General features: G+C 31.6%; 1 protein-coding gene across 4 annotated transcripts in view; it reads right to left on the bottom strand.

Moving 5' to 3' along the window:
- Positions 1–13,900, bottom strand: part of nonC (serine/threonine-protein kinase Smg1) — an 89,044-nt gene that overhangs the window by 70,703 nt on the left and 4,441 nt on the right. For 3 of the 4 annotated variants that reach the window (XM_074141219.1, XM_074141208.1, XM_074141229.1), the window contains 20 exons: positions 13,286–13,333; positions 12,782–12,907; positions 12,438–12,676; positions 12,150–12,307; positions 11,164–11,315; positions 9,534–9,703; positions 7,941–8,098; positions 7,702–7,852; positions 7,136–7,298; positions 5,844–6,059; positions 5,415–5,555; positions 5,211–5,341; positions 4,830–5,026; positions 4,565–4,728; positions 2,988–3,152; positions 2,668–2,822; positions 2,445–2,574; positions 1,297–1,404; positions 862–1,067; positions 107–266 (listed from right to left, as the gene is read on the bottom strand). In XM_074141219.1, coding sequence (XP_073997320.1) covers positions 107–266; positions 862–1,067; positions 1,297–1,404; positions 2,445–2,574; positions 2,668–2,822; positions 2,988–3,152; positions 4,565–4,728; positions 4,830–5,026; positions 5,211–5,341; positions 5,415–5,555; positions 5,844–6,059; positions 7,136–7,298; positions 7,702–7,852; positions 7,941–8,098; positions 9,534–9,703; positions 11,164–11,315; positions 12,150–12,307; positions 12,438–12,676; positions 12,782–12,907; positions 13,286–13,333 — 3,138 coding nt within the window. Of the gene's footprint in view, positions 1–106; positions 267–861; positions 1,068–1,296; positions 1,405–2,444; positions 2,575–2,667; positions 2,823–2,987; positions 3,153–4,564; positions 4,729–4,829; positions 5,027–5,210; positions 5,342–5,414; positions 5,556–5,843; positions 6,060–7,135; positions 7,299–7,701; positions 7,853–7,940; positions 8,099–8,775; positions 8,814–9,533; positions 9,704–11,163; positions 11,316–12,149; positions 12,308–12,437; positions 12,677–12,781; positions 12,908–13,285; positions 13,334–13,900 lie in introns of those variants that run through there. The other variant, XM_074141239.1, reaches the window with a different exon arrangement.

The raw sequence follows: 13,900 nt of genomic DNA, 5'->3' as shown, positions 1-13,900 counted from the left end.
AAGTAATAAATTCAGTGCTATGTAAATCTAATAAGATTTAAACACATACATAAAAATTGTATTAAATATCAGTGATTTTAATAAATAACAATGTAATTTATATTACCGGTGAATCTAATAGATTGATCTTATTTTGAAGAGAATTGGTAATAAATTGTAGTAATACCGCCTGACCTAAAATCTCAGAAGGAGCATCCTTAATAGATGTTTCTATAATTTTCTCTAAATCGTCTTTTATCTTGGCCAATTTTTCAAGACAACATTCACTGAAATCAAAATAGTAATTAGAAACTGGTGAGATGGGTGTTGGTGTAGTGGTTATGAAGCGTGGATTTGTAAGTGGGAGATTCCCAGTTCCCAGAAAAGTAGCATGTAGCTACTTTTCAGCTCCATAATTGAGTGTATCTTTCATTACGGGTCGGAAACATGGACAACTACCCAAGATCTCATGAGAAAGGTAAAAACAGTTCAAATGGATTATTGGAGGAGGTGTATAAGAAAAACATGATCCGATCGGGTTAGAAATGTCGAGATTGTGAAAGAAATGGGCATAACAAAAGATCGATCAAAAAGTAACAGAAAAAAAACTGAGATGGAAAGGGCATGTCCACAGGATGACCCAGACAAATGGCCTGAGAAGATTCGGAGTTGGATCCTCCCAGAAAGAAGACGAAGAGGAAGACCAGCGCTATCAATTGCAGGTGGAGATCGAGGAGGAGATGATGGGCAGGGATTTGAAAGATGGAGATTGAATTAATAGGAAATTATGGAAAGAACAGCTGACTTGAGGCGAATTCATTGAGGGAAAAAACGCGGTAAAAGTAAAAGTAAGTACAACACATAAGCAAAGTCATAACTAACGGAAGCTCTGAAGAAATTCCTGCCACAATCGCTATATTTTTGAGAACAAAATGATTTTCTGACAGAATATTGGAAAAATCCCATTTTGTTTGATTTTCGTCTGAGTTATGCGTAGGACATTTCCAAGTCAAGAGTTCTCTAGCAGCCATCGTTTCGCCTGCCTCAAACAGTTCCATACTCTCGCAAAAATTTGGTGTAATAAATTTCTGCAAAAAGAGAAAATAGTGACATTTAAATGACATTCCAGGTTTCTAAATCCATAGGCAGAATCCTTATAAAAACGAATTAGACTTGGGAAAATTACTTTTTTTCATCAGTAAATAATTAAAATTTTAAGTTAGATAAAGAATTTTCAGAATAGAAAGAAATAGGGAACATTTTACCTCTTCCTAAAAATCAGAAAAAAAAAAAAATTCAAATTTATATGTAACTTACGAATCTATGTGAAGAGCTGCCGTTTTCATTGCCAAGAAATTCTGATTCCTTTTGTTTCCAAGCACGTAAATCTCTCCAATTATTTACTGACAAATATGATTCACTAATCTGAAAATAGAAAACAAATAAAAATTAAAGAATTGTTTCAGTTTAACAAAAAAAAAGAAAGCATATATTTCTCATAAATAATTTGGTCGATCGTTTTCAAAAATCAAAAAACCCTGCAGGAAAACATAAACGCTTAGCAGCATGTTATAATTCAATTTATCTAACACATTTTTTTTTTTTTAAATTCCACAAACAATGTTATTAACAGAAATAATAAATAAAATTTCATGATAGTATACAAAAAAGCCACGCCGTAATTATAACCTTTAAAATGAATCTTCTCCGAAAAATGTACCTAATTTCCAAGAAAATCTTACATCAATAGATGGCAAAAAGCAAAAAAATATATTTCAGGTTGATCGATTTATTCGAACCTTCAACAGGCCAAAACCAAAATATTTGAAGTTTCGAATATTTTCCAAAATTTAATTTTATGCTGGCTAGAAAAGTCTTTAGATCGTTTTAGGAGCTATTTTGAGTTACTGAAATTAATCCACTCGGAAAAGATTTGATTCAAATACCTAATTTTTAAAAAACTGACTCCACCAAATAAGAAATTTTTAATTGAATTAAATTAAATAATTAATATTTAGTACTCTAATTTCCATTAGTTTTATAATCTGACCTGAACCAGGCCGAGTATCCTTGCCGACTGAATTAGGCCTTATGCCTAGAAGGCACGGTACACTCAGCAAACATCTCCTAAGGTGCCTACTTGGGTAAGTTCAGAATACTCACACTCCTTTCTGAACCAAAAAATAATATTTGTTTGTTTGAATGAAACACACCTGGACGAAACAATTACACTCATTGGTTTTTATCATTTCTACCTCTTAAGTTAAGTTTAAATTTCATTAAAATGGAATTATCGTAGCAAAATAATTTTAGATTTATTATGTGTTAGGGATTTAAAAATAAAGGAATGCTGACCCTCAAAACTGTACTGTCATTTTGGCTAACCATTCTATTCTTAAATTTACAATCAATATGCTGCAGAAACTGGTTTATCTGCAGATTTTTGAAAATAAAGAAAAACATACCTGGTCAGCAAGGAAAGACCGTAAGCTCTGAGTAGTTTGTTTCGTTTGATCAATATCTTCATTCTGTTTCTCCTCCGAAGTATCAATATCTTTAACGATTTGCATGAAATTCTCCGCAGCTGATTCATATCTAGACGTATTTTTAAAAAAATGAAATAATATTTGAAAAACTTGAAAGTTAATTTGCCAAATTTTTACAAGCAATACAAAAAAAATAGACTACCTCTTGCCTGCCATTTCCACCAAAGGCTTCAACAAAGGATATTTTACATTAGCTGTGTCACGAGCCCAAATATAGAGACCTTGTACAGCTTCTTTTTCACCCATATTAGCCAACGCCCAACCAATATTTAGTAAAGCTGATTCGAATTCGCTTGTCTGTTGAGACAATATAAGCAGTTACATTATTTAGACATTAGTACTTTTTTATTATTATTATTTAATCCTCATTGGTCCAATATAACGTAATTCTGTTTACATTATTTCTAAATTGATTTTATGTATTGTAATTTTACTAATTTAAAAATTTTCAATTTATCTTACTTGTGTATTTCCTAAATCTAGCATTGCCTGTAGGAATGCGTAACCATGCCTTACAGCGGACGAATCCATGCCACAATTAAGGCATACAACTAATAGAGCCAATCTTGTCCTTGTAAACCATTCATAACAAGGGCCACGGTTAGTATGAAAAAATGTCTTCACAGCCTGCGGTTAAAACTTAAATGAAATTATCAGTTTATAAAAGAAATATTGTGCACAGGTGGTTCATTTTCAATGTGACAAAAAACATCTGACACATTTCCAATTCACACTTCAGGGCATAAGCTCATACTCCCTTTGGATTTACAGAGAACATATACGTAGTTATTGTGTTTGAATAGTCTTGATACTAAAACTAATTAAAACTGTCCAGAAGGACAGTTGTAGAAGGTTGATCGTCAAAAACTATCCGAAGAAGCGTAACGTTAAAAAAACACCGAACTTTTGACTTTTTGTTAACTTTATCTTTTTCTATAGAAGATAAAATTCCCGAACTTCTTTAAAATTTAGGGCATATCGTCGTTTACAAAAGTAATTTTTTTGCAATTACGTTGATTTGTGTGTCTTTTTTTGTTTAATCAACCCTTATACTTAACTTCTTAAACTGTGAGTTTTTGTAAAGGAGATAAAATAACGAATCTCGAAACCAATCAAGAAATGTATTGACTTTTTACTTTCTTATATTTCAGGTACGGAAAATATTGGCACCATGTCAAGTTTTCGGAATTTAGTTTTGATTTGGTGGATTTGTGTGTTACAGTTATCTTAAAAAGGAAAAGTTGAAGATAAATTAAACTCAGTATTTCGTTTAGTAGTATTTTCGCTACAGATAATAAGGTTTTTGCCAAAATTCGACAACCAGAAGTGTATGACTTTCTGAGGCGATTTTTTTTATAATTCCTCAAAAATAGTTTTCTTTAATTTTGTTTAAGATATTCTACAAACCTCTTGCACCATTTACCCATTTAAATATTCATCAAAGTTTTTATTTTTCTCCACGGTAAATCTTTTTTTTTTTTTTTAGATGTGCTCTGGGACCGCAACTTTATTTATCCCAGGAACCATTCTAATGTGCCACTTTAGTGCTTTAAATAAATATAAAAGCTTTGTTGGAGTTTCAATGTTAAAGAGGTTAATTGGAAAGTTAACTTTAACAAAATGTTCCTGATATTTGTTTGTTTTTTGTTTTTTTTATATCTTTTAAAATGGCTTTAAAGATATTTATAAAACGTTGGAGTCATTTTTGTTGATGTAATAATCACTTATTTCTAACAATTTTCCGGGACATTATTATTTCTCTCTAATCTATTTTGATTTTTTGAGTATCTGACGACAGATAAGTTAAAACATACCATTTGATTTGTCTGTGGCAGTGCTGGAGATAGTGCATCAGCTTAGATTTGCTCGTAATTTATTCTTAGCCCAACCGAAATACATAAATAACTGAACTGTCCAGTAAAATTATGTTGGCGTGTACGAACATTCGAATTGTAAAAATTTTAATAAGATAAAGCAGTATGAGTATATACACCACTTTTTTTAAAGTGTTTAAAAAAAAGGCAAACATCAAAACATACCTTATTTACTGGAGGAAAAGCAGAAGCAGTTCCTTCAGTTGCATTATACACGCATTTCTCTAACTGCTCCACAAACTGAACCAAAATTCTGGCCCGTCTACCTGACGCTGAATTTTTACCGCACTTACGGTTTTGAGCTTCTTTTGCCAAATCTCTGATAACACCTGATTAAAAATACCAAAAAAAAGGCATAAACAATGATTTCTTATTTAAGAAACATAAATTGTTTTTATTCTTTTAAAATCAAAACACAAGTAAAACTTACATTCAATTGCTGTAAAAGTCCCTATAGGTTTCCCCAAAGGGGTTCTCATTTTATTATCAACGCATAAGTATGCAGATTGAAATGCAATCCATTCTGTGATTACGGCCAGATTGTGCATTGCTTCGCATCCTTTATCATAGCCTACTTCCAATACTGGCCAACAGCGCGTCAAGATTTCTGACATCCATTGGATATTTCTGAGAAATATGTTAGCCAATTAAAACTAAACCAACAAAAACCTATTTTTTCATAAAAATATTCCCTGAATTTGATTTAATAGTAGACAATTTTTTATGTATCTCTATTGCTCCCTCTCTCTCACTAGCTCTATCAATTACTTCCACTCTATCAAAATCTACTTGTGAACACATTTACACTTACTCCTCATTTTCTCCTTCGAGAAGGTAACTCATAAACTGCTTGAAGTGGAACGATGTTAACTCTCCAAGATATCCTCTAGATACTTCTTCATATTGTCGAAGTAAAACTTTGTTAATCTTGCTAGATTTTGACTGCAGATAAATTCACTTTGTATATACTTTCAGCTGATTAAATGCGAAAAATTTAATGAAAACTACAACTTACCGATGCGCAATAAGATATTGAGAATACAATGATCAAGCAAGGCAAATGAAGTAAGATATCGTGATATTTTGACCTTACATTAGAATCAGTTGAATTCAAGAAATAGAGGCAAAGGTCGAGGAAACGTTTCATTATTTCCTCCTAAAACAAAGTAAATAACCATTAACATCTTATTCAAAATAGTCATCACATAGTCTAGCTTTTTTACCCATTTCGACTGTTATGGTAACAATTTTAATTTTTACTGCTCTTTCAAATGTAAAAAGTAAAAAATACTTTACTATTATGTATATGAAATAAATGCATTATGATAGAATTTGAAATAAAGATTTTTTTTCTCAGAAAAATAATTTCCTTACATTGTTTTAGAATAAATTTATCGTTTTATAAATAAAAAATAAAATTATTAAAGACTTGCAAACAACTCACTGGCCAAAGACAGTTGTAGAAACGAATAAGATCAGATATTCGTGTGGCTGCTTGTAACGATACAGTTGGTCTGCAGTCAGTAGCAGCGACACAAACAGCTTTAACTAAATTTTTAACTTCTTCAGTGCACAATAAGATAGATTTATACGGACGTCCAAATATCAATAAATCAACAGCCCACACTAAAATTAAATCCTTATTTTTCGGATCCATAGGCTGTTATAAACAAATAAAAAACCTTTATTAATGATGATTAAAGTTACTTTCAATCTCAATTACATTCTCTTAACATCTTTACAAATAGAATGAAAAACTGTCAGGCAAGCAACATTTCACACACGGGAACAGGTTCAGACGTTGACGAATTATTTTAAAATAGATTATTACGGTTAACCTTTAAATCTCTATTTATAAATTTATTTTAAATTCTATTTTAAATTTTAATTTCTACAAAGAAGTTACAGGGATTTTTTTATCCACTTGCAAATGAAGAATGGAAATGTCAATTATGATCTTGTATGTAAGATCCTGCAAGTAAAAGAACCTCAGGAGAAGTGATGGCATTATAAGATTTTATAAAATGTTTTATGTGCGCTTAACTCCTAGAAAGAGAAAATCTATAGGCCAGCAGCTGGATTCGAACCCGTGATCTCAATCCAGTATTCGCTAACCAATCAGCTAATACCTTCCAATTTTAGAAGAAGAGAAACAACGCCTGCAAGCATTTTTTTAAGAGGATTTTCTTCCCAAACTCGCTGTTATAATATCATATGAAATATCCCAAAAATAACATATTTAGTTTCCTTGTAATATGTTTTTGCGAAAAATTTTTATTATCAATATGAAAAAAATCTATTTACTTCTTAATATTTTCGAACCAGATGTTTAAATATTAAAATTTACACTATAAATTCTGAAGCTCATCTGTGATTCCCAAAGTAAAAATTTGAATCTCTTCCAAATTAATTAATTTAATTAAAAAAATAAATATATTATTTAAAACGTCAAAATATTGCATTTTTGTGTTAAAATTGTAAATCCATAGTATATTCCTATCGCTGTTGATATTGGTTACTCATGCCTGACGTCAATTTAAGTACATATTTTTACTATGAACCTACTTTCATAACATGCATGTCAAGAAAAGTTCCTAACTAAATTTAAAATAACGAACTCAAAATTTTATACACTCCATGCTGACAATTACATTAAAAAATTCACTGCATGTACAAAGAAATGCAATTTTCATTTTCGCAGTTCTAAAGCATAAATCTATGTATCCAGAAACTTACTTCTTCTAAGTTTTCAATAAGAATATTGATAATCGTTAGAATGGTGATATTCGACGGAGCTGGCACATTGCCCTCGGGAGTGTCTAATGACACAACATCTCCTAGAAGCAATCCATCCCCTGATCGGTTAAGAAATCCGCTGGCTGCTAAAAAATAGTTGTTCCTAGGATAGATAAATAAAAATAAGCATTATAAAAGAGGTTACACCAGCACAAACAGGTAAGAGTGAGTAATGATGTGTTATTCGGTTTTTCATTATGTTCTCTAAATTGAGAGAAATGACGAAAAATTTTAAAGGTTAGTCTGAGGTGACCAAAACCACGTTTTCATTATCAAAGCTTTATTATTATTATTATAACCGATGATTGACTACGGTTGATTTACGTGTACCACTTCAATATGTCGAATAAGATTTTAGTTAAATACATCTCATACTTTGACCAAGAACAAATATATTAAAATTATTATGAGTATTTTCTCGTCAAAAATATTCCTCTAAATTTGAGGTATATTCAATACAACATGAATAAAATAAAAAAAATCAGGCCTTAATCGCGCATACTTACTTTACACAGTACACCCTCAGCAAATATATGTAGGTGTAATGTATTTTTGGAAAACTAACAGGACTAATGACTGATGGTAAACGTCCTGCTAATATTTCGAACAATCCAGGCTTTAAGACATACATCGAAAGAATTGAATTATCAGTCAACACTGTAAGAATGAAAAAAACAAACAAATATAAACTGCAAAAATTACTGTTATCTTCATTTAAGTTTATGATGCAACAATAATTAAATACCTAGATCTGTGAAAACCTTCAAAGTATTAAGAATAACCACTTCAACATGATTTGGAGGATACATTGTAGCTGAATGAAAATTTTCTTCAACAGGTATCAATGGCTCTACGGAATCATTTAGAGTTCTCAGCGCCACATCTAGATCACCAACTACATGCCTGAACAAATTTTGTGCGATACAAAAAATTGCAGTTCTCTACTAAACGTATTAAAGGACAATAATTACTCTTACATAAAGTGAAAATTATATATTTTTTGTATTCTTAGCCCTCGCAAGAGGAAGTATTGCGAATGTGCATATTTTCGATAGTGAGTTTTCACCCTTTTGAGCTCCAACGATTCCGAAAAAAATGGTTTTAATAAATTGGCCTGGCGTCTGTCTGTTTGTAGGACACATAATTCAAAAACGAAAAATCGCAAATAGTTCAAGGCTTTGGTTAAATTGATCAACCAGAAATGCTACTGGTTAAATCTATTTTTCAGTTATTGCTCATAGTTCGGAATCAAGTCAAACAATTTTCTTAAAACTACACATGAAATTATTCAATTCATAATGAAAGTCTATAAATTTTGTTTGAAACCTTTGCCCAGGAAAAATTCACTGAAGGACACTCTTTGGAAATAGGTTGCGCTTTGCTCTGAAATGTCATTTTGGTGTAATATATAGTTATTAACACTTTATATACGTAAGCAGGGTCGCCGCATGATGATGGACAGGACCGTGCCCTGGTACGGAAGATCGAAGAAGCTACTCCAATAAAATAAAAATAATGTACTAAATAAATAAAAAATATATTCTTAATAAGGTAAGAAATTAGCTCAATGGTTTATGTACCGGCTTCCCTTCGCGGAGATCATGTGTTCAAATCCAGCTGGCAACCCTTAGTGATGGTGGCCGACAGTGCTTCGGGCGCCAATGATTTCAGATGTTGACGCGCCTTAAATAAAATAAAAAAAATTTATTTCGTTATGAAGAATAGCGATTGCTTCTCCAACGTGATTTATTTACTCCTTATCTACGAATAAAACTTTGCAAGACATGCTGATGTTAAGTCGTTAATAGTGCTCATTAATTAACTATTAATTAGTCGAACTAAAAAATGATTTTCTGTAATATCAAAAAGCCTTGAATATTATTTAGATGTTGGAACTCAACAATAAAAGTATTCTAGAGGAGTGCTTAACTTCTTTCGAGTTATATGCGTGTACGGAAACAAATATAAAGTTTGAGCGTGACTATGATTTTATAATTTTTCAGCTCGAGCTGAACCATTTTATAAAATCAATTTTTTCGTATTTAAGGGGCTTCAAAATGTGTTCTTCATGTAAAAAACAATAAAATTTGCCAGACTGCCATTTTTCCTCTCACCAAGGGTAAGAAAAAGAAATATCGGGGAAAGAGAATTAACTGTAATCAGAGAAAGTTGAGTATTTTCATAAAGTGAGATATTTTAATCAATACCTAATTTTTCCAAATTCATATATTTACTGGAAGTTAAAGATTTTAAAGAAGTTCTAGTTCGTTTAAGAAATAAGAAAAAATGTTCAAAGATAACAAGAAATAACTAAGAAAAGCCTTAACTTAAGACTTACGTGTACGCTCTAATTGCTATTCCAACATCTAAATGTTGTAAGAGCGCATAATATACTTGATTAACTTCATCTTGTACATTCTTAAATCTCATTCTAAGCAAAAGAGAATTAGGTCCTAACAAAGTATCAACAAACTCTTCAGTTAACTTGCTTCCCATAATTTCTGCAACCTGAAATAAGTAAGCAAACTTGTTCACTTTTATGGTACAAAATATTGTTTAGAAACTGCTTTACTAAAATCACAGTCCTACAGAAACTTAGAAAAATGGGTATTCATTTAAATCATTCAAGCAATAGTAGGATAACTTCTACAAGCGTGCTATATCAAGCTATTTAGAATAATACATCTTACGCTGATAAATTTCCAAATCCGACGAGGCCAAGATGTATAGTTCTCTGCCCGGCAATGAAAGTGTGTTTTTATTTAGCTCCAAAAGGTATTTATTTTTCATCCTTGTTATCCACTTTCTCTTCTTACAGACTATCGGTTAGCCAAGAAGATTGATTTATTATTCGTCAACTTTTGTTTTACCTTTTGCGAGGTAATCAATAAAAAAACTCCCTTCTGCCCCCTAGAAAATACTTGCCGTAACCTTACTGGGACGATGAAATCAACTTCCACTTTGTTAATGCAGATCTGTCGGATCCACTCATGGCTTTGACTGTAGTTTTGTTTCCAGACGTAGTGGTAAAAAATCACACTTAAAACAGATTCTTTAAAAAGGTTCTAAGTTTTACGAGGAATTAGTTTTCGTCAGCATTTAACAAAGGCAATATTCACGTTGTATAAAGCTTGTCATATTTAATTATTGATGTAAAATTTAACGAAATCATTTTTCTAAGAGGCCTACTGTGTTAGCTATCTCACACTTTAAATAGCCGGTCATCCAATACTATTACATTCTCACGGTGTTCTCATGCATGTTGCTATATCCATCAACGTTAGAAGCGCAATATTGAAGAGCAGGAGAGCCATTAGATCACCTAGTCCTAATCCTTTTGTATCCAAAAAGGATCTGACGATTACCGCCGACACTTTATGGGGCATCCACTACTGAAGTTATTAGCTCCTTTTTCTTTTTCTTCCTCTTTCTCTTCTGTTGGGGGTATGCACGTTATTCATTTGCTAATATTGGCGAATCGGACTTTTATTCTAATCTTACATATCGTGTAGCGGATGGATGCAAGTTTAGGATAGCGCTTCTGAGTTTGCCTGGGTCCAGGATTGAATGCCTCTCCATTTTCATGTCTTTCCTTATTATTACCACATAGCAAGTCGTGCTTCTTTCATTGTGGAAATGCGACTCCCTTACTTATTCTTAAATGCTCCCGCTTTATATAGTGCATACGTTCCAATATTGTTTCCTTTTCTGAAAGCCAAGTTGCTCCGTAAATCCATCAGGTTTTTCTCGTTTGTTGAGTTTGTGAGATAATAGATGTTTTTTAAATATATATATATATATATATATATATATATATATATATATAAAATTCCTTTCGTAAATTTTCTCCTCTCCAAGAAAAGAAAAAACTCCAGCGCTGGTGATGAGGTTATTACAAAATTGCCTTAATTTGGGTTTTAAATACATTCTTACTCACTTCTTCTAAAACAAATCTAAAATAATCTTACCTTGACTATAAATGTGAATAGGGAAGCAACAGCACAAACAGTCATTTCCTTGGATAATTGTATCTGTGCATAAATATAATTTAATATGAGATGGTCCATCGCTATCGCCTCAACTTCTAGAAAGTTCATAATTAATGATGCACATTTATTTCCTGCAAAGAACAATGAACGCACTGCTTATTTTTAAGTTACGAAATCTTCAATTAAAAAGAATCAGACTACTTCGGTCAAGTTTTGAAGTGCAAACAAGTTTAATTACATGTTTTGTTCAATTACAGATTTATGTAATAACTATTTCAGTTATTACTATTTATTCTTGGACAAAATGTGTCCCTCGTACGTTTTCGATCCTATCAGCAGATTAATTGTGGAAATAATATTTACAAAACTAGACGTTGTCGAATATTTGCAAATCGGAATAAATGGAGGTATAAACCTTTGATTAACCGATTTAATCACAATCTTTTCTGAAGCCCTGTCATCACTAAAGAACAATATTTAGCTTGAAGTGAAGTCACACAGCTTTGTCTCGGAGCGAGGAAAATTAATAAACGGCAGTCACACAAAGAAACTAAACTGCGTTCTGACTCAGATTTAATCCACCTAAGACCCACCCTCCAGCTGGCCGAGCAGGAACTAGACAAAAATGTTCCAGCCTAAAAAAAAACGAAACTTCTTCTTTAACCCGCTAAAGATCCTGAATCTAATTTCATGACTGCTCAAATAATCTGTCTAAGAAACTGAGAGTTTCTTCCTCGGCTTCACCGATCCTGAAAAGGGTTGAAATTTTATGTAGAGAATTCGACTTCTATGTTTCCATCTTAAGTACACTTGCTGAGTTTAATTAATCAACCAATGTTGCCAAGTCTCGTTCGATTATGTCTATTAAACAAAGACCGAAAGAAGTAGAAGAAAAAAAATTGGGCTGCAAATCAATTTATGTTGGAATACTGGATAACAATTTATGTCTAGAGAAAAATATTTACCTGCAATAACCAAATTATTGTCTAGGGCAGTAGGTAAAGTACTTATTACCAAGTCCATAATTTTACTTAAAGATTCACACAGAAAAGCCCAAGTAACATGTGCATTTCTTTGTGGACTCATTTCGGATCCAAGGCCACGAAATACGGAAGTGAAAACCCTTGAAAAAAAATAAAATAATAATATTAAACAAAAATTTGCAAACATACAGTTTTCAATTCCTAAAATCAACTGTAAAAAAAAGTGAAAAAGCTTTGGTCTTTAATTAAAATTTAAAAAAAAAGCCTTACTCAATGAATGATGTAATTTTCTTAAACACATCAGACGGCCGGCTATCTTCAGATGGATTAAGAAGTTCGTCCCTATAGTTTTCACCATCTTCAATAAATTGTCGCAATAAATCAATTGTAAAAGTCATTTCTCTGTACCAGTACGGGGCAAGTCGCCGAAGACAATTAGCAGCACAACGAGTTGTCCTAGAATCTTGATTGGTGTCTATGTGCCATCCAAGTATTATGTCTATCGTGTCCTATTGCCAAAATAAATTAGACTAAATAATAAATGATTTCTATTATTGAAAAAATACAAATTTAAACTATTAAAACAAATTTTTGGATAAAACAAAAATACAAACATGAAAATAAGCTGTAAAGGTATCAGGATAACGGTGTGTAAGTGTTATGGTTATTTCTGCCGTCACAATAAAAATTTCTCCCACATCCGTATTTTCCATTACTTCTCGAACTTCAGTCATTAAAAGCTAATGAAAAAAACAAATATTATTATGAAAAATTGTTGTACTACTGTTGTCAATTTTTTAACTACGACTTTTTAAAATTCTACTAAACTAAATCTTTAAATCCTTCATGTTTCTACATTTTTGGACCATAGCAGTGAATTAAGGCTAGACTGATAACAAAACTTGCCTATCATTCATTAGCTACAAGATTTTTCTAAAAATGTAAAAGCGTTAATGGGTCGATGACCCCAACAATAGGGGCTACAAAGAGAAAAAATCGCAAATAAATTCATAAAAACTGATACGGATTTAATAAAATACAAATTTATGAATTATTTTCCTTTGGCACTAACGACCATCGCAGTCAACGCGCCAGAAAAAAAAAATTATTTTCATTACCTGTGCAAACTCCTGTAATTTTGGATTTTCTCTATCCAAGTTTGCGAGCTGTAACAAAAAAAAAATTATTAAGAATTTATAGTAGTAAAATTTTACTTTGTTTTACAATTTAATAGAATTATTGCGATCATGTCAAAATTGCGATATTGATTTTGCAACGGAAATTAACGTTTTATAGTACCTGAGTCCCAAAAAGTTGCTTTTTGAAAGATTGTGTAGTATGTAAACACTGGTTCAAAATATAATAATAATAATAATAATAATAATAAATAGGAGGAAGTTCAAAATTGATTTTTCGTTGGCGTACCCCCATTTAATTCGAAAGATATGAAAATCTCTTCACCGGAAGTCCACCTTATAAATGAACTTTTTATTTTTGAGATTTTCTCGGAAGTGATGCTGTTCATTAATTACTTTAAAGTTGGTTTCTCTCATTGCCTACATAAATTATATTATTTATTTAAATTCGATTAAGCAGGTGATTACGCTTGCAAGTAACTAATTTTGTCAACAGATTTCAGTTTTCCATGATTTTTTCGAAAACCATCAAGCTGAACGCTTTATAATAAATATAAAAAATATTAACTGAAACTTATCAGTTTTCCTTAAATCCAT

Source organism: Rhodnius prolixus, unplaced genomic scaffold (genome assembly GCF_049639745.1).
Source record: "Rhodnius prolixus isolate KJV_2025 unplaced genomic scaffold, Rpr scaffold_1, whole genome shotgun sequence".
Lineage (NCBI taxonomy): Eukaryota > Metazoa > Arthropoda > Insecta > Hemiptera > Reduviidae > Rhodnius > Rhodnius prolixus.
This window is presented reverse-complemented; position numbering and strand designations above follow the sequence as displayed.